Source organism: Leptidea sinapis, chromosome 45, assembly GCF_905404315.1.
Source record: "Leptidea sinapis chromosome 45, ilLepSina1.1, whole genome shotgun sequence".
Taxonomy (NCBI): Eukaryota; Metazoa; Arthropoda; class Insecta; order Lepidoptera; family Pieridae; genus Leptidea; species Leptidea sinapis.
In genome coordinates this window covers 3,628,397-3,650,130 of record NC_066309.1, presented here as the reverse complement: position 1 = coordinate 3,650,130, position 21,734 = coordinate 3,628,397, and the positions used below count along the sequence as shown (strand labels likewise).

General features: G+C 35.4%; 2 protein-coding genes across 2 annotated transcripts in view; both read left to right on the top strand.

Moving 5' to 3' along the window:
- Positions 1–21,734, top strand: part of LOC126977458 (protein smoothened) — a 599,797-nt gene that overhangs the window by 83,855 nt on the left and 494,208 nt on the right. The gene's annotated exons all lie outside the window — the stretch shown is intronic.
- On the top strand, positions 12,041–14,381 carry LOC126977504 (clavesin-2-like). The gene has a single exon (XM_050826353.1). The coding sequence runs from the start codon at positions 12,131–12,133 to the stop codon at positions 13,118–13,120; it is 990 nt and encodes a 329-aa protein (XP_050682310.1). The 5' UTR covers positions 12,041–12,130; the 3' UTR covers positions 13,121–14,381.

Below are 21,734 nucleotides of genomic sequence, written 5' to 3'. Positions count from 1 at the left end.
AAAGGTAACTTTTTACAATATTTCGTGAAAGAATTTTTTTTTGTAAAACAAAAATAAAAAACCAAAACTTGGTTTTTTGAATTATTCACATAAACTTTGAGGTTATGTGAAAAAAGTGTAAATACAAAAGTTGTATCTCTTTATTACCTTCAACTTTGCCATTTAACTTTTTGCCATAGGACTTGTAGTTTTGCCGGAAATCGAGATAAACCGTTTTTTACCCTAAAATTTTTGTGTTTTCCCTTAATTTTTGTTGTATTCTCGTCCTTTTCCAATGGGTTTCATCCTACTGTTATTTTGTTTCACTTTTTATCATTTTCAAAGGCTTCGGCACTGGTCTAATAGTCTTATAAACTTAGTTGAATTTGAAAAGGAAGGTAGAGTCCAGGCACTAGAGATGAATCGCAAAGGTTTTTAATGTTCCTGTAAAATTAACAAAAAATGTCGCTAGAACTTTTAACTATTATAACATTATTTTTTCCCATGTGTGACAAAATATATAAAATATGGTTCTGAATTTCTGTTAAAAGCAAAGGCGTATGCAACCTCTGGTCGCATTTGGATCGTATAGAAATAATAAATAATCCAGTTGCTCTAAAACCATTCATAATTATTTTCTTGATCGAAATTATGCCCAAGCCTTGGAAAATATATTATGCTTTTGTTGTAGTTTCTTAGTCTAGTTGTAGTCATGGACTAGTAGAAAAAGATGGAATGCGCGCCGTGATATTAACAAGTGAAGCACTTTCATGCTAGTGTGTGTGCGGTTACGGGGTATAACAGTTACACAATATTTTCTCCCTTAAATAATCATATATCCACAAATACTTTTATAGTATTGTTTTTACACTTTTTCACAACGCACGACGGCATTTTTAAAATATTTTATTGCGACGCAAACTGATCTGTCACAGACGAACGCAAATCTCATAATGGCTGCGAATCGGCTTGTATTAGTGTAAGTGTATGCGTGGGGCTATGTATTTACACGTTTACCGTCTCGTTTTGGTGCCTCACTGTTATGTAAGATGACACGGAGTCATTTTTTAACTCGTCCGTGGTTGTAGTATGTAAATTTAATTTCTTCTTGTTCTCACTAATTTTTGAAAGATTTCTAGACTGATTTATCCAACAGCATTCATGTGTGGTATTTGATGGCAAACAATAAAAAGCAATATAAATTCTTTCAGATGTATTGTTGTGTGTTTAATTGTATTCAATGTCCTAAAAGTGACGTTATTTTAATACTTACAACAGCTCAGGGGCGTGCAAGCAATTATCAGGTGCCTACGTCGTTATGAACCTAAATAAATAAAGCACTTGTGTTAAAGTTCATTTAGTTTATTTGGTTCCGTTATTTTCTAACCTAACTTCTATTGAACACCTACTCATACAATATTTCCTTTCGCTAGAGACTAAATACCTACGTTAAACAATTTTTGTCAAAATCCAAAGCTCAACTACGACTAGTAAGATCTACAGTGCCTAGCTTACTAGAAAACAAAATGCACGCCCCTGCAACAGCTCAACCTTTCATTCTTGTTGACTTCAATGTTAATTCCGCCAATATTTGTTTTTAAACAATTCGACACGTGTTTCGCCTCTACACGAGGCATCCTCAGGACGTGCTATCTCGACAAAATCTATGTCTCGTGCCAGATTTTGGCTTATAGCTTCCCATATATCAAGCCATTGTTGGAAGCGCAGTAACACAGTACATAAAAATCATGTTGTCTTGTGAAATTTGTTATGTTATTATATATATTTATTTTGTGCGTCTGTTGTAACCGAACTTCTCCTTAGAAGCTGGACCGATCTTAATGAAACTTTCTGTGTGTCTTCAGGTGGATTCGACAATGGTTTAGATTCACAATTGAACTACCTCCAAAACGGCTGGACCGACTTTGATGATTTTTTTATGTGTTCCAGTGAATTTGAGATTGTTTTAGATTCTCAATTCCGTTCATATAGTATAATTCTCCTGCACATGTGTATGTTAGTGAACTCCTCCTAACGGCTGGATTGATTTTGATGATTTTTTTGTGTGTTCCAGTGAATTTGAGATTGGCGTGTGTCTTCAAGTGGAATCGAGAATGGTTTAGATTCACAATTGAACTACCTCCAAAACGGCTAGACCGACTTTGATGATTTTTTTATGTGTTCCAGTGAATTTGAGATTGTTTTAGATTCTCAATTCCGTTCATATAGTATAATTCTCCTGCACATGTGTATGTTAGTGAACTCCTCCTAACGGCTGGACCGATTTTTCAATTTTAAGACGTGTGTACAGGACAACGTCTGTCGGGTTCACTAATATCGAGTAAAATCAGATCTAGAGGAATCAATAAGTCAAGAGCACTTGCGTTTGAACCATCCTATTTGAGTCGAATAGACTTTTTCATCTTTTTTTAATTTACAAGATTTTATTTTGTTTCACCTGTCCCGATGTTTGTCATAAAACTATATTTGATCCACCTCTCGTTACCGATTGATCGCGTGACAATGCAATATTATGATGTGCTGATCTGACGTAGTGCTGACTGCTGATGGAGCTGGAACTGCTGATAGGAACTTCGCAATGAAACGATAAAGCATCAGTGACGTTAGGCTCGTTTGTTTTTTTTTAAATGAAGATAAGGAACGAGACGAGCAGGACGTTCTGCTGATGGTAACTGATACGCCCTGCCCATTACAATGCAGTGCAGCTGGATTCTTGAATTACACCGCTTGAACCACAATTGCGCTCGACACCTTGAGACATAAGATGTTAAGTCTCATTTGCCCAGTACTTTCACTAGCTACGGCGCCCTTCAAACCGAAACACAGTAATGCTTACACATTACTGTTTTACGGCAGAAATAGGCGCCGTTGTGGTACCCATAATCTAGCCGGCATCTTGTGCAAAGGAGCCTTCCACTGGTAATTGTCGTGACGAATAGTTTGTCTCTCAAAGGTAACTTGGGTCTGATGATGGAGCTGGAGAGTGGTTATAGGAACTCTGTAATAAAACGACGCAATCCCATTGAGTTTCTGCTCGTCTACGTCTGATGATGAGTACTTTGTTATTAGATGGTTACCTGGGTCTGATCTGATGCTGAAGCTGGAAGATGGTCATAGGAACTCGGTAAAGAAACGACGCAATCGAGTATGAGCTCGCTTGATTCGTCTTAACAAGTACTTTGGTGCTAATAAATAAAAAACACATAATTTTAAAATAACACTCTTTTATTTATAACAATGTAGGTACTTATATAATGATATCATTCTTAGCAGGATTAATATATAATTTTTTAATTTTTAGTTCTTAATATTAACATGAACATAATAAAAGCTTGTTTTTATAAAGTTTTTTTAACCGACTTCAAAAAGGAGGAGGTTCTCAATTCGATCGATATTTTTTTTATGTATATACACCGATTACTCTGAGATTTATGATCCGATTTACAATTTTTAAAATTTTTATTTTTATAGGTGCCATTTGGTCCCATAAAAATTTTACATAGTTTGGCCCAGTATTTTGACTTTTATGAACACTTTTTATGAAAATTTTTGTTTACCACGATGATATAATTGTTTTTTTTTAGGAGTTTTCATTCAGGTTGATTATATATATTATAATTATTAAGTGACACTAAAAAGTTACAAATAAAAAAAAACTACGTTTAAAAAACCCACTTCAAAAAACTGAAAAGTATCAAATAACTAAAGATTTAATTTAAACACTTTTACCTGTAATATTAATAAAATACTATTATTCGTATGTGCTACATATTGATTGATAGCTTTGAAGTTGGTGCCAAGCCAAATGTAATAGTAAGTACCTACACTCGCCACGCGTGACTTTGAGCGGGATAGCTTCGTCTAGAACAAAACAACCCAAGCGGACAGATACGCGTGGCCAGACAACTTAATAATTACAGAAAGTAAGCTGTTTATAATATTAAGTTTTATTTTGTTTAGGGCTTGGCACTGACTTAAAACCTATCAATAGGTAGCACATATAAATAATAGCATTTTATTAATATTAAAGGTAAAGGTATATTAAATTAAATTTTTAGTTATTTGATACTTTTCAGTTTTTGAAGTCAGTTTATTTAAAAGTAGTTTTTTATTTTATTTCAAAATACAAAGCAATTTAATTTTTAATTACAATGTAGGTGAACATACTGTTGATATTACCATTCTCGTTTTAACTTCCTCATTGGCTGGTATCTTTATCATAGCCGTGATAGTCTTATCTAGTTTATCTAGGTAACGATTGGTTTTATCGCTTTCCATGTGAAAATCATGTGTGGGACTGTACCTGCATACATTATGAGGAACGAAATAATATTGTTATTAATGTTTGCAGCGTATTGTAATGTGTCGTTTACTCATACTCAATCATCCAAGAGACGGGAAACGAAGGAAAGGTAGACAGATAAGAAGGTGGGAGGATGATTTTAAAAGGATAGCAGGATAGGACGGAATGAGAGTTGCTAGAGACTGAATAAAGTGGAACTCCTTAGAGGAGGCCTTTGTCGATAGACAAATTAAGTTACTAGTAATAATAAAGGCTATTTTATTTATTTATTATTGCATAGTTCGTAATGATAGTTATTGATTTAATAGGAATTCTGACTATATTTAAATTAAAACTTAAATTAATATAAGGATATATAAAAAAAAACTAATAAAATGTAAATGTGTGGCGAATTAGTACCTCGAAAAAGGTTTCAAATGAGAATTTCAAAAAAAAAAAATGAGAGAGTTCTCTCTCAAGGCATCATTTGCTTCAAAAAAAAATATCAATTAAACATAGTCTTAATAAGTCATAACCTTAGTCCTTTTAAGTTAAGGCAATTTCTAAAACTTTATTAAATATTTCAGGCAAGAATAATATTTTTTTTTTACATTATGTTTGTATTGAAAGCGATAAAAAACAATATTTAGAACACAATACATGCAAAAGTCTAAGTAACTAATTAAATAGAAGCTATATATATATATATATATATATATATATATATATATATATATATATATATATATATATAAAGAAATTTTTATTCACACAATGTGCAAAACTGAACTAACGAAGCTGATGAAAAAAAAATTAGACTGTCGCGGATCATTATTCTAAATACATCAACGAAAACATTTCATAACATTACATGGTTAACATATATATATACATATCCTTGATTTTCTGAGCTAATAGGAAACTACTTTTAATTACTTTTTCCACACTTTTTATTAGCTTCACATGTTTGTTTGTAACCGACTCATTTGGGCGCGATTTTGACCCACTTTAAACGGCCAGATTTCGTTCAAACTTTGTAGATTTATCGAGGACCGATGACAATACATTAATTTGATAAAATTATTCCATTATTCAGTTTACAAAATAAGATTTTTGTTTGCTTATAAAATCAATTTGTTATGTTTTTAAAGTGATTACCCTCACTTCTAGGATTAATGCATAAATAAAATTTTAAAAACCAAAATTTTATGAACAATGCGGGACTGGAACCCACAACCTCCGGCGTTCCGTGCCGTTGCTCTAACCAACTGAGCTAACCGTTATTAATTAAGGTTATTAACTTATATAATTTTCATCGATCACATTTAAGGCAGAAATTGATGTTAATTTTAAATTTCTTTTCTATTTTGTAGTTCGATTTTCTATAAAAAGCGTGTATCTTAGTTTTTTTTAACTACTATTTATTCACGTGTACTTTCTTTCGTAGTGTTGCGTGTTCAACGATCATAGTAAGTACAGGACAAGTGCATAAAGAAATAAGAATCTCGAGGCACCTATGTTATATCTATTTTTAAAACGACCATTACGATAATAGCTCCCAGGGGCAATGACCACTTCTAACGATAGTTAACTTTTAAATGGCTCGCCTAATGTTTAGTAAAAACCTTTCTTAGTTATAAGATGTTATGATCATTGATCACATTTTAATTATTTATTCATTAAAATTTTTGAAACTTAATAATAAAACAAATCACACTTGTAAATTATAGTAAAATATAGTACAAACACTTTAAAAATAACACGCTAAATGCAAGCAATTAAATTTTTCAATACAGATATTTCGTTTATAGACATTTTCGAATAGCCAACAATTATTATTGATCTATTAAAATCATTGAATTTAAAACAAATAATTAATACCTTTAGAAGTAATTCCTTTGTATCATCATCACCTTTACATAAAGGTCAATGCAATTAAAACTAAGTTACAATAAAAATATCATATAGGTACTTATAATGAAGCTATATGCAAGAATAATTAAAAATATAGGGAAAATAGTTTATTGATGAATAATTACTTATTAAATAGCTAACTAGCTTTTACGCACGAATTCATCCGCATTGAATTCGTTATTTAGGGATTATTTTTTGTCTTTTAGGATACTTTTCAAATAATACACAATACATACAAACTGCTCTTTCCGCTGCTGACAGCGCTCTTCTATGATACAACGCATATCCCTTGTCATTGTGGACAGTCTCTTTAATAGTATTTCCCTGTGAACTTTAATCTCCTATTTCATCCCCATGTAGGTCAAATTTTCAAGAGTTTATAAATTATTTCTTATCAAGTGCCTATATACAAAGTTTCATGGTTTTTCTCGATAATGACGAATTTACATACAAACTGCCATCCCCTATTTCTACCCCTCCATTTATTTTTTGCAATAAAAGGTAGCCTATGTCCTTTTTCAAGCTCTAGTCTGTCTCTGCACTAAATTTAATCAAAATAAAACAGTTTTTTTTTCAGTATTATTAGTCTAAAATATGTATACAGACACTTAAATAAGACTTAAACCTTAGAATATCAAAGTGTGAATATTCTTAGCTTAAGCCCTATTCCATGCGCATAAAAGAATAGGGAAGTTCCTGGCCCAAGGGTGTCATAAGAGGCGACTAAGGGCATTTACCAGTGGGAGGCTTGTTTGCACAGGATGCCGGCTTGATTATGGGTACCACAACGGTGCCTATTTCTGCCGTGAAGCAGGGCGGGCTATGAAGGGCGCCATAGCTAGTGAAATTACTGGGCAAATGAGACTTAACATCTTATATCTCAAGGTGACGAACACAATAATTGTAGTTCTGTTTAGTTTTTTTGTTTTCAAGAAACCTTAGCCGCACTGCATTGTAATGGGCAGCTGAACGTCCTGCTCGTCTCGTCTCTTATTGTCATCAAAAAAAAGATAGAAAGTAAATGGTGTGAGATGTAATAAATGTGAAACAATTTTTTTTAAGTTGTATTCTACAAACCTTACCAACAATAATGTAGATAGGTTACTATTAAAGTTCTTCTTACAAAGAAAGGCTTTTAAAGGCATTTTAAAGATGGCCAATCTTTAAAATGAACACTTTGGATGAGCGTAGAGATCTTCTTGATCTTCTGTTTACTCATAAACTATTGAACGGCTTTATCGACTGCCCCGAATTGCTGGGTGCAATTTGGGTGCTCACCCAAAAAAGTTGGCCAAGTAGCCACCTCATCTCGGTTATCCGAGCAACGGGCGCGGTGGCCTTCAATTGACCTGAAGTAGATGGTTCCGAAAGGTTCCTCGGCGGTTACCCGTCAAACGTGGTGGAGGTAGCTTTACCGAAACGGGGGCTATGGGGGAGGGGAGCTCACTGGGTATCAGTGCCCCTCCATTGGTGTCGGAGTCGTAGTGGCTTGGCGCAAATGGGATGTAGATCTTGATAACCGAAAGGTTGGTAAGTCCATGGGAAGGGTAATGCCCCCAATTGCTAAATAAATTTAGTCTAAGAGTACCAGTAAGAATTCCACGTAAGCCTATTACTCCACTTTGTCCTCCACTTCGTCGAACAATCCTTGGTACCAATTCCCCGGTCCCTCGATTATGTAAAATTTTAAATTCTTATAGCGTAGCTGATATTGACATATTTGCTGATTCCTTAGCCAAATTCCGCAAGACCATTTGCAGCATCATTGGTAATCTTTAATAATGTTATAATTGGAAAATTGATGTAACTGTGTATAAGTCATTTATTAATTTAAAAAAAAAAGTTTAATTCGTAACTGATTCTACATAATACCTAAAATTAATTATTTCTGTGCATACTGTGTTTATTTGTAAGCAATCACTACATTTAGTTCCTAGTTTTTAGTTCTACGTTTTATATTTGTTATATTTTTTCGTCGTTTGTATAAAAATTTTGAATGCCTATGTATTTCTTAAGATATAAAATACACGATTGAATACGTCTAGATAGTCTATGACAACTGTGAAAACGAATTATTAAAAGAACTAATCTCTTTTTTGAGCAATGCACGCACACTAACACAAAGTGTCATACAAATCGCTAGTGTAAGACGTAGCTTGTCACGCACACTAAACTAATAATCCTGGCTTGTTTTTATTGATTGTCTAACAGCAAGAGACTCTATCTAGACCTATAAATTATCTGATATATCTCATTATCTCATATTCTGGCGTCAATCCAAGCACAAAAAAAATTAAAATAGGAGTTGATGAGTAATACTCTAATAAACGCGATAATTTATTTATTTTGCTAAAACTTTTCAATACTTTTCACTCATAATAATTCGGTCAGTAATATTTCTCGTAAAGAGAAAGCGAACCCTAAGGAATATGACTAATTCCGTACAGACGGTGTACCGTTGAACTATTTCCTGAGGCGTGACGCGTTTATTAAATAATAAAATCATATAATTTACTAGCTGAAAAAGCTAAACAAATGCATATTATAGATACAAAATTTCATATCAAAATCTAAAATCTTTTTAATAAAAAGATTCTTCTACTACAAATTTTGTAACTAATAAGCTACAAAATTTGTTAGATATAGTAACTAAAACTCGAGGACGAGGAAGACCCCGAATCACATGCATGTCTATAGTAAATAAGAACTTGAAAGAAGCCCACAAAAACAAAGAGACGACCCAGGACCGAGCCACCTGGAGACACATGATACGGAGGGCCGACCCCAAATAAAATGGGAAAAGGCCAGACCAAGAAGAAGTTACAAAATTTGTAGAAGGTGAACCATAACAACAATAATCTCGTATATCCCTGTTCTTGAAATGAAATACTGTCACAGCAGAACTGTCAAACTGCGCGTCATCGGCCGTTCCCAATATACTATCTACAGATAGAGATAAATTACTACCTTCCACTGTCAGTAATTAGCTGTCAATAATCTGAAGCTGTCCCAATATACCCGATAAGTAATTCTTATCGCCTTATATTGGAACGCGTAAATTGAAATTTCCATACAAACTTCTATAGCTAGTAAACTATACGTCGTCCCATTGACAGACAGCGTGTACGGATAAGGTGAGTTACCGTCGATAAGTTTATTGGGACAGAAGAGTCAACGATGGTAACAATTTTAATCTCAAGTAAGTTATAGACTGAATATTGGCAACGGACGTAATTTATCTCAAGAACTATTCATACAGATATAAAATAGAAAAAAAAAATGGATATTAAAAACTAAACTAAAGTGGAATCGAACTGCCACAATGTGTAAAATATGATTAAAATCGGTTCAGTAGTTTAGAGTTTATCGATGACAAGCAATATATATATAGCTTCACCTGTATGTATGTTTGTTTGTAAGCGAGTCATTTGGGCGCGATTTTCACCCACTTTAAACGACCAGATATCGTTTAAACTTCGTAGATTTTTACATTATAATGTTCATATGAATGAAACAATCAAATATCCTCTTTTATTATCAGAAGTATAATTGAAAATCAATTTTTATTTGATTGCCTATTTGTAATTTAATCTAAATTATGTTAGAACACTTTTACTATCGATTATAATGAAGATTATCAAATTACTATCAATAACCACGGACGAGTAAAATAAGAAGGACTCCGTGTCACCTTACATAACAGTGAGGCAACAAAACAAGCCGGTAAACGTGTAAATACATAGCCCCACGCATACACTTACACTAATACAAGCCGATCGGCAGCCATTATGAGATTTGCCATCGTCTGTGACAGATCAGTTTGCGTCGCAATAAAATATTTTAAAAATGCCGTCGTGCGTTGTGAAAAAGTGTAAAAACAATACTATAAAAGTATTTGTGGATATATGATTATTTAAGGGAGAAAAATTGTGTAACTAGTATCCCCCGTAACCGCTCACACACTAGCATAAAGGTGCTTCACTTGCTTTCTAGTACATGTCAATAACTTATTAATCATTAATTTCGTAATATTTAAATATATTAGAATATGCTTTCATACTTTTTATATTTTTCAATGTGGTTGATTGTAGTTTGTTAGTAACTAATTTTTAAAATACTAATAAGGTAAAAAAGTGTCCGGTATAGACGCCGAAAAAAAACAATATTTCGATGCTACGTACAAATGCATTGTATGAATTATTTAATAGTTACGTTTTCAGTGAGTGTCAAACTAGAAGGAATTTAAAATAAAATCGAATTCCACCAATAAATTGAGAAAAAAAACCATAAAAGGCTTGTTATTATTTTCTCAAAATTGATTCCTTTCGAATTCTTTTTGATGTCATTTCTAATATACTAGATACTACTACCGCTTCGGAAACAAATGGTGCTCTGAGAGAGAAGAAGCGGCGCAAGAAACTCTCCCAGCATTCTTTTTGCGCTCTTTTTAATAAAAATATACAATATTGTACTGTCATTGCTATTGCTATAAAATAATCATAATCTAGTCACAGGCTGTCCGATCACTTAGATATTCAGCTGTGGAGTAATAGGATTTACGACAGAGCCATTTTTTTTATAAATCATTTAAATTTATTTATAGATAATGCCTGAATAGTGGCTGGGACTTTATTATAAAAGTGTATACATTTACCCTTAAAGCTATTATGTATCTTACGAAGCCTACTAGAATTAGTTACAAGCAATCCCTTATTTCTAGTGTTATAATAATGATAATTGCTATTAAGAGCAAAAAGGTGACGATTTTTGTGAATGTATATTTTGTTTTCATAAATGTACTGAGAATGAACTATCATAGTATTTATGATACGAAAATGACAAAACTTATGCAACGATTATACGGGAATTGTGATCTTAACAAAATGTTGATTTATGGGCACACAATATCTCAGTAAGCACTTCATAAAAATGAAAAAAAGCGCGCGCATTTTTTTAATGACTCACCAAACAAAATGTCAGTTAAGCAATCGAACGAACGTTGAGGTTACAACAAAATGAACAAAGAACGTTATTACGTTTTTTGGCTGTTAGTTTTATCAGTCCGGACGTAAAAGGCTTCACCGAGTATGGTATCGGTAATCCCTCTCGCTCGCACACTATCTGCGCCTCTCTCGCACGCGCAGCCGACGTCATCGGAAACCAGCCATGAGCCAGCCGATTGACCGGTATACCGTCAACCTTCAGTTTTTCTTTATTTATAACTCGCTTCACATAGGTAAGTTATGCTTCGTTCGTTCGGGATAGTTACTGGTCCCAGTACTGTTAAGTAAAACTTACGAGGCACAAATTGGTTTTTATAAGTTTTAAAAGATTATATAGCTTATCGATTCTCGTTTTAAATTATGAACCCCTAATTAGAAAATCAGTTATTGATAACCAATTTTTTTACTTATATATGAAATAGGTTTCTAAATATTTGTTAAATTATAATTAAAGCGATAAGCTTTTCATAAAAGTTTTAAGCATTATAAACTATATTTAGTAATTCATTCATTTTCCAGTGGATTTTGTCTCGCAATAATTACAGACAAAATCAAATGCAATATTAGCAACAAGATCATACAATAAATCTGTATATTATTAATTTTAATGTACGGTAATTTTTCATTATAATTGTAATCTTTAAGTACCACATTATATTAGGTATTATTGTTTTCCTCTTTCTTACCTACAGAATGCTACTGCTTATGTTACTTTGTTAGAACGTAAATGAACATTACTGTTCGTGTAATAAACTTGCTTCCAGTACTGGAATGCCGTGTAAACGCAGCATAGCGCGGTTTAATGAACGAACAGCAATGGCGGCGCCGCGCGGTACGAACTCGACGAACAGTCGGCCTCGAGCTTCAGTCGGCGCGCGCGCAACCTCCCGCACTCCGGTGAAAGGCCGCATGACTCACAACAACGCCAGACATGAACGAGTACGTAGAGTACGACTGGAGACTGCATCAGATGCAGAATGAACGCCTCTGCGGCGCATCCAGGAAACGCCTCACAGACGGAGACAGGCAGCGGGCGCTCGATGGACTCAAAGAAGCGGTTGACTCGAGTCTCAACCTCGCGCTGCGCGACAAAAGCCGATGTCAGGACGACAGCTTTCTGCGACGGTTCCTGTACGCTCGGAAACATGATGTGCAACAGAGTTTTGAGCTGCTCGTGAACTATCATCAATATCGCCGAGAGCATCCGGACTTGTGGGCCTCACCTGACGGTGGCGTGCTCCGTGCGCTAGCGGATGGATTGCCAGGTGTTCTCATAGAACGTGATCGACGAGGGCGTTGTGTACTAGTTATGTTCGCGGCAAACTGGACTCCCCACGCGTGTCCGCTGTTATCCGTGTTCCGGGCTTTGTTATTAACATTAGAACGAACGCTCGACGATGTTCAAAACCAAGCGAACGGATATGTTATCATTGTTGACTGGACTGAGTTTACGTTTAAACAATCGTGCAGCTTGCAAGCGAAAACGTTGAAAATGATGATTGATTGCCTACAAGACTGTATGCCTGTACGTTTCAAAAGTATTCACTTTATTGGACAGCCCTGGTACGTGGAAACCGCTTTAGCTGTTGTTAAACCATACTTAAAGGCTAAAACAAGGGAAAGGATAGTGTTACATGGAAATAATTTATCAACGCTTCACGATTCCTTACCGTTGGATATCCTTCCCGCTGAATTAGGTGGAGAAGGACCGTCGTATAACTCAGAACTTTGGTTGCAAGAGTTCTGTAGATCAGAGAATATTGGAACATCGATTTCTCAAGCGCCACCGTTGGTTGTCAAGGACAAAGATGTACCGGCAGGGAAAGTAGATAAAGCATATAAACAGAAGGATAATGGAAACTTTTCTTTTAATTGTAATGAAAAGAGTGCAAAGTCAGAGCTATTGCGTGACAAAGATTGATATTAATTTTTAGTGTTGTGCATCTTATTGGGGCGTGTCGATCGCCGCTCCACTTCGGTGCTACCTTTTGTGATAACGTGCGCGCTTAAATTTAGGACACAAAGTGAATACGAGTGACTGTTTCATTTATTATTACAAGCTGTGTGATGGAATGAAATCATCAAATAAAAAGGGCATTTAATCGACTCGAGACTAGTTGTTTCGTGGTTGACAAATTGTTAATTTACTTTTGTGACAGAAGTGGAATACGTCTCTTTTTGGTTAAATACTCTAAGTTTAATTGTGATCCAATTACACATTGGCCTTGCTTTTCGCGAACGCATTCGATAAAATGTACTCTTTGTTAGTGGGTGACGCATCCCTCATATAAAACTGACTGGAGCGCATCGTAATGCACATAACGGTAAACAGTTCTCAATACGAACTATCCGAGTTAACATCTGTGACAGAATCCACTTCAAACAACTTTTGTATCTCATTTAATTTAATCATTTGTATTTATTTATAAATTAACATTAGAGATAGATGAAAAATCTCATTAATATAATGCTGTAAGGTTATGACAATAATTAGAACTGTACGCTTTAAATATTTTTCGAGGCTTAAAGCATTTATTAATGTTAAGTGATTGTACAAAGGAACTATTTTTGATTAAGATTATTAACTGACGACCTCTGATGTCCGCTGAGGACTGTTGAGGTTGTACCGGCACAAATCTTGAGCGGTATGCGACATTAAAGTCTATTGTGGCAGGTCTATTGTGTAGACTTAGTGTCGACATTAAATTATTCAGTCTCCGTAATTTAAATCCCAATTTTATGACACTTTTCAAATTTGTTGCTCACCCAAATACTCGAAGTATTAGCAAAGTACTAGATTTTCAGTTACTTTTGTATAAGTAAAGCCACAGGTAAGGTCCAACCATCAATTGAGCCTCAAACCCGTTATTCGGTAGCTCCGAATCTGCAAATATAATTTTCAGTTTACTTGAATATAATATTACAAAAGATATTGCTCTTGTTCTAAGAATAAATGCAATTGTATGCTCTCTTAAGACTACGATGTTGACATTCAGCTGGCCCATTGTTATCATAACAATAATAGATGTAACTTACAATGTAATTATTCTTTTTATAACCTAAAGATACTCATGATGTCTGTAAATAATATTTTTGAATGAATTCATCAAACACATTGTAATGTTTGCTTTGATCGCTTAGACAATTAAGGTGATTTATTATAATATAATATTTGAATAATATCTAAATAGTATTATTTATCCATACTTAAACGGAAGTATTTATTTATGTCTTTAACCTATATAAAAGTGGTAAACATTCTACAATTGTTTATTAAAATGAAAGTCAAATAAACTCTATTCAATTAGGCTTTAACTAAGAGCTTTTGAATAGTCACTATAAATATTTCTTTTAAATTACTGAATCTACCATAAGTTCGTAAAAAGTTGAGCTTGTGAGAAGAATATACAAGAAATTCAATGGCAAGTCTTATCAATCAAATAGAGTATTTTACAATGGCTGTAATATACATAACAAATTAGTTTGTACGTTTCTGCATCCAATTTTAATTCTATATATTTATTCAAGCAAAACAATGCTTAAAACTATATTTACTATACTACTACGGGGAAGTGTACCAAGAATATTGGCACCATCTCCGTGTTGGATAGCTAGGCTGATCTGTTGACCGAAATAGCTGCCAGCGCTTATGTTTCCAGTTGCGATTATTAGTATAGTATTAGTAGTAAGGATAGTAGCGAGCTATTGAATAGTACTTTGTACATTCTCAGGCCCCACGGCTCAAGTGTCTCGATACTAAACGGCACAAAGATGTAAGACTCACTGAGACCGACATATTTGCGATGTTTGCTGTCTTCGGCAGTCAAAGCAGCAGCCCCAGCACTAACTGACGTAACTTGGACATGAGAAGGAGCCAGAGTGTCGACGCACCCATCAGTGTCCCACATTAGCGCCCTTCACCGTACCCAAGCCACCAGGGTCATTCCATCAGGACGCTTGCCATCGCGGTGGCTATATATAGTCTATATTATATAGTTTTAAATATATATATGAATATTTATATTAATATTATTAATATTAATATTTTAAATATATATGAATTCCAAAAGGGGCTCGCATTACTGTTGCAACTGCACTCTCCAAAGTCATTCGATCTACAGTCAACCAAAATTCAAAAGATAGTTGGGAGCATTTGTTCATGTTCGCATATTCAACTTTACATGCAAAAAAAGATGACCACAGTTCACTCACACAGAAAATAAAATCAAATTGTTCTGACCCAAATATCTTTGGCAATATTTTAAATAGTAACCAAAATTCAAAATTCAACATTTTTCGAAAAGTAGAACAGAAAGTTAATGACGGTGACGTGAAAGGTGCTGCATCTATACTTTTTTCAAATGATATCCTGGCACCCGACTCAAATGAAACACTTTTGGCTTTACAAAGTAAACACCCATCACCAGATGCTAATTGTGTTATTCCGGAACCATCTTTTTCCGATAATCATCTACGGGCTAATGATGGTGATGTACTAAAAGCAATAATGTCCTTTAAGACTGGTTCTGCCGGCGGCCCCGATGGACTGACACCCCAGCATCTGAAAGATCTGGTATGTCCTTCCACAGGGGATGCGGGTAGAGCGTTGCTTGAGGACATTGTTCTCTTAGTAAATCTCATGCTTTCTGGAAAAGTTAATACCGAAATTACCGAAATTTTATATGGTGCGAATATATGTGCTCTTAAGAAAAAAGATGGTGGTATTCGTCCTATAGCCGTGGGCTGCACATTTCGACGCCTTGTTTCTAAAATTTGTTGTAAACATATTTCTCCTTTCCTATCAACTAAATTCATTCCAACTCAGTTGGGTTTCGGCTGCAAAAGTGGTTGCGAAGCTGCAGTCCACGCTGCGCGAACTTTTTTGGAGAAGAACTCTGGTGATGTCTTTTTAAAATTAGATGTGAAAAATGCTTTTAACTCTGTTGATAGGGGAGCTCTGCTGAGAGAAGTTAAAAATTCAATTCCTTCAATATATCATTATATTTGGCAATGTTATAGTAAACCATCCAAATTATTATTCAAAAATCATAATATTTGGTCTTCTGTTGGCTGTCAGCAAGGCGACCCTCTTGGTCCAGCAATATTTAGCCTTGCCATTCATTCCGCCATAACAAAACTAAAATCAAAATTTAATGTTTGGTACTTGGATGATGGTACTTTGGGTGGTGAAGTGGACTCTGTTTTAGATGATTTGAAAGTTGTAATAGAAAGTTTTAGCTCAATCGGCCTTGAGTTAAATTTTTCAAAATGCGAGCTTTTTATCGGCGAAAATTTCCAAATTTCAGACCGGGTTGATATTATCAATAAATTTAATGTTCTGGCCCCCAATATTAAAGTTTTGGATAAGAATTCACTTGACCTTCTTGGAGCTCCATTATTTCCTGTTTCAATTCCAACGATCTTAAACGATCACATTAAAAAATTTAATAATGTTTCGGACAGATTATTAAAAATTAATTCTCATATGGCCTTAACTATTATTCGGTCTTGTTTATTTGTTCCAAAATTTACGTACCTCTTAAGGTCTAGCCCGTTATGGAAATTTCCAAATTTGCTTGATGTGATTGATATTTCACTTAAAAATATTTTAGAAACCGTTTTGAATTGCGCGTTTACAGATCGTGCATGGTCTCAAGCCTCTTTACCGATACGGTTTGGTGGTTTGGGTACTCGCAAAATTTCGGGCGTTGCCTTACCAGCATTTCTATCTTCAGTTCATAGTGCGCAGCCTTTGGTTACTAGAATTGTAAATCATGTACCAGGTAACTCAGAGATTGTGTATTTGAACGAAGCTAACAATGCTTGGCTAAATATTGCAAACATTCAAAATTTTCCAGACGATTTAAAGTGTCAAAAAGCATGGGACGCACTTCTTTGTAAGCCAGCCTTTGATGATCTATTGATCTCATCTACTGACATAACAGAGCGTGCTCGTCTTTTGGCCGTGACACAAAATGAGTCGGGCTTTTGGTTACAAGCCTTGCCTTCTGCGCCGATTGGAACGCTACTTGACAATATGACATTGTCAATATGCGTATCACTCCGGCTAGGTATAAAACTGAATGAACCACATCAATGTAGATGTGGCGTTCAGGTAGATGCTCTTGGACGCCACGGGTTATCCTGCCTAAAATCGGCAGGCCGTATCAGTCGTCACGCCAGCATTAATGAAGTCATCCGCAGGGCATTTGCCGCTCTTAATATACCAGCTGTTTTAGAGCCAAATGGTATTACCCGCCGCGATGGCAAGCGTCCTGATGGAATGACGCTGGTGGCTTGGGCACGGGGAAGGGCGCTGGTGTGGGACGCTACTTGCGTCGACACTCTGGCTCCTTCTCATGTCCATGTTACGTCAGTTGGTGCTGGGGCTGCTGCTTCGACTGCCGAAGACAGCAAGCGTCGCAAATATGTTGGTCTCAGTGAGTCATACATCTTTGTGCCGTTTGGTGTCGAGACACTTGGCCCGTGGGGCCCAGAGGCGCGGAGAATGTTCAAAATACTATCTTCGCGCCTCAATAAGGCTACTGGAAACCCAAGCGCTGGCAGCTATTTCGGTCAACGGATTAGCCTTGCTATCCAACGGGGTAATGCTGCCAGTATTCTTGGTACGCTTCCCCGTAATGATAGTTTTAATTTTATGTAGTCGTAGTATTGTAAATATAGTTATAAGATTTGTTTTGATTAAATAAATATTCTGTTTTAAATGTGATGCAAACACTTTACGCCCAATATTAAGAATGTTATCGGTCACAGGGTAGTGTATCTCTTGGCAAAGTGAAACTTTACGTAGAGAAGATGTGCAGAAACCTAACACCAATATCACTGTAACGTTTATTAAAAAAATACAATAGATAAAATAATTCAATCAAACAATGATAGAAACGTAAACAAGAATCAGAATGGCAGATGGCAAAATTAAAATAAAGAGACTATTTTTCTCTGCTTTTGATAAATAAAAATACTTTGTCGTAACTCAACTTTCTACCACCGTACTACAAAATTAAGAAATAAAATTCCAAACGCGAATTTCCCAGGACGATACGACACTTTAAAAAAAGCGCGTATATCCTTTTTTATGAAAATAAGGGACGAGACGAGCAGGACGTTCAGCTGATGGTAATTGAAATCATCATAAAAATAAATAAAAATCATCATCTCATCCTCAAAAGACCGGCAACACTCCTGTGATTCCTCTGGTGTTGCAAAGAGTGTGGGTGATGGTGATGGTGTAGATAACACCAGGTGATCGGTACGTTATGCACGCTCGTACCTGCTCCTATTAAAAAAAAAAAAATATGGGCAATCTCTTCCAACAAATTTTATGGGCAATCTCTTCAAACTTCAATTTTTTCACAATATCGAGGTTTCTTGTTCGAAGAGTACCTGTTACTTGTTACTTTATTATGGTTGCAATTTAAAGTATTGGCGATATAATTTTGTTGCAAGACATTTTATTTGGCATCAATCTATTTTAAGGTTCAATATACTCGGTGTAACACCGTAAACAATAAGGAAATTATTTAATTTAATGAAAACTCCTTGAAAACCGCACTGTGGAGGATCACATCCAGATGGTGAGGATGATATCCTGACTTGTGGCGTGTCGTGCGAAGGTGGAATTCGGCGGCAGAAATCAGGTTAAACAGCTCTTCAGAACACTCCCCGTGATAAATGCGGTAGAAGACACACAATGAAGCGACGTCTCTACGCAACGCCAAGTGATCCAGCCGTTCACAGAGCACTAGGTCCCCGACAATTCGAGCTGCTCTGCGTTGCACGCGGTCAAATGGATCGAGCTGATACTGGGGTGCGCCAGACCAGAGATGACAGCAATACTCCATGTGTGGTCGGACCTGCGCTTTGTACAGCGCTAGAATGTGGGCCGGCTTGAAGTATTGCCGTGCTCTATTAATGACACCCAGTTTCTTTGAAGCCAATTTGGCTTTGCCCTCCAGATGGCCACGGAATCGGCAATCGCTCGAGATTTCAAGACCCAGTATTCCGATACTAGGCGAGGCTTTTATGGAAGTGTTGTCGAAGAGCGGTGATGCGACTAATGGGGTTTTTTTAGTGGTAAACGCGCAAACTTGAGTCTTCTGGGGGTTAAATTAGACAAGGTTCAATTTACACCATTCCGCGACCTTCTCAAGAAAGGACTCGATAGAAGACACAAGTTTCTCCCGGCACTGGTCGACGATTTCCCGAGAGAGACGTGCATGGCCCGTGTATACGGCATCACCAGTGCTGTCATCTGCATAGCAAAGACTTATTAATTAATACAAAACAAAAGTTATTGACAAGAGTAGTTGCATCAACGACACACACCGTCAATAAGTAAAGGTATTTTACGAGCATTTTATTAGCAATTGTAAAAAAATAGAATCATTTTAGTTTAAAAACCATGAAGCAGAGTTTCTGGTTACAAGATTATCCTGCCACCACAAGTAGCGCCCGTTTACGAGCATGACGCATGGGCCAGCCAATGCCTCCCTTGACCATATTTTAGGGAAAGGAACGACCCGTCCCACGTGGCCGCCACAAGCATTAACATTTAAGCGAGCATGATGAAAACTGTCACGATCACTCAACCTATATCAGCTACTCAATTATATCAGCTAATTTTGTTTGGTATTATTTCTACTATACATAATATATCGTCATAAACAAATTTAAGGATAAGTATTTAACTGTATGTTAATTAAAATTCAATCATGCCTCGGCAATAACGCGATAATTGGCCTATATCCTCCATTATTTGCAAGAATACTCGGATGATTCAAAGTTATGCTAATAATGTTTTAAATTACGCAACACTTTGACTATTGTTTGTTTAACATCATACTAGATAGTACAAGGAAGCTTTGTTATCGTTGAAGTGTTTAAATATTATTAAGATTAGCCACATAGCTGATTTAATTTCTATTCTCTAAACATTATTATGTACTTCTTAAATCTTTTGACCATAGTTTATCAAAGAACAAGGAAAATGTTTATTTGTAAAGGTTATGCTATCGGAAAATCTTTTAAAAACTAAAAATACTGACTTTACTACTATACTTTTTAATAACTAAAACTTATGTATATTTGCTTAAAGTTCTTCCAGTTATTTTTAAATTAATTAATTAATCTGTGCTTTTATTTAATGACCAATCTAAGAGGGATTTGTCTGTGACTTGACTTGTGCCTTCGAATGTGTAGAACATAAAACCTTACTGAGCAAATTGCAACATTACGGCATCTCAATAAACTCAATAAAAATTATTAAATAATATTTGAGTGACCGATTACAAACAGTGGTTATAAATAAAGCAAAGTCTTCAGGTGCCCCTATTGTTACAGGCGTGCCACAGGGGTCCATATTAGGTCCCTTGCTTTTTCTTTTATATAAAAACAATTTTTTTGAGACAGTATTATTTGCAGATGAGACTAGCCTAATTCCAAAGCTAAATAGACAAGCAGAAAATGTTGACGATGTGAATAACGCCCTTTCCAAGGTAGTGTGTTGGGTTACTAATAATAACTTTTGCCCTTTGAATTTGAAAATAAATCCAAATCGGCGATGTAATGAGGTAACTAACATAAAAATATGTGACATGAGTTGGTAACTACCTCCTTTTTCCAAGCCGGTTAAAAGACTGAAAAAATACTTAGGTCGTCCTTAGCTTAGCTATGCTTAGAACAATTTTAAGTGAAGTGAGAGAGCAATGACATCAAAGTAACAATGCATCGCGAGTCACAAAGGTGTTATGCGGGAGACAGCTGAGCTCAGACTGTAAATATACGTTAAGAATTAATTCGGTTGGGTGAGCATTTATGATTGTACGCGCGGTCGTCGATTAGTCACGGTAGGTTACAATTGTTATTAAGCATCCTAACGGTCAAACAGTATCTCAGAAGAAAGAATATTGCGATAGAAAAAACTATCAAGCCCGAGACGGATTATGCTGCGATAGGTTGCTATTACTTTACTTTTGTCAAAAAGTAAGGCGCAAACAATCTTATATATGCTTACAATCTTTGTTATTGATTACAAATCCTAATAAACACTTTCACTATGAAATTAGAAGCTATAAGAATATCTCTTCTGAGTTTCGTACTAAACAAATGCATTATACCGCGAAACATCGTGTTTTACTATCTATATCTATACTAATATATAAAGCTGCAGTGTTTGTTTGTTTGTTTGTTTGAACGCGCTAATCTCTGGTACTACTGGTCCGATTTGAATGATTCTTTCAGTGTTGGGTAGTCCATTTATCGAGGAAGGCTATAGGCTATGTTTTTCAAAATTAGGGATCCGTAATAAAATTGCTATTTTGTAACACAAGGTGTAAAATCGAAAACGTATTTTTGCGTGCGCTGCAAAAACTATTGACAATAGAAGAAAATGATGTACAGGCTATAATATAGGCAATATTTTATTACTTATAAAACTATCGCGTGAATTATACTTTATATGGCAAAACAACGCTTGCCGGGTCGGCTAGTAAATAAATAAAAATTAGCAAAAATAA

Bases quoted from the DNA above. Each gene is read 5' to 3' on its own strand.
- LOC126977504 (XM_050826353.1), top strand. From the start codon at position 12,131: ATGAACGAGTACGTAGAGTACGACTGGAGACTGCATCAGATGCAGAAT.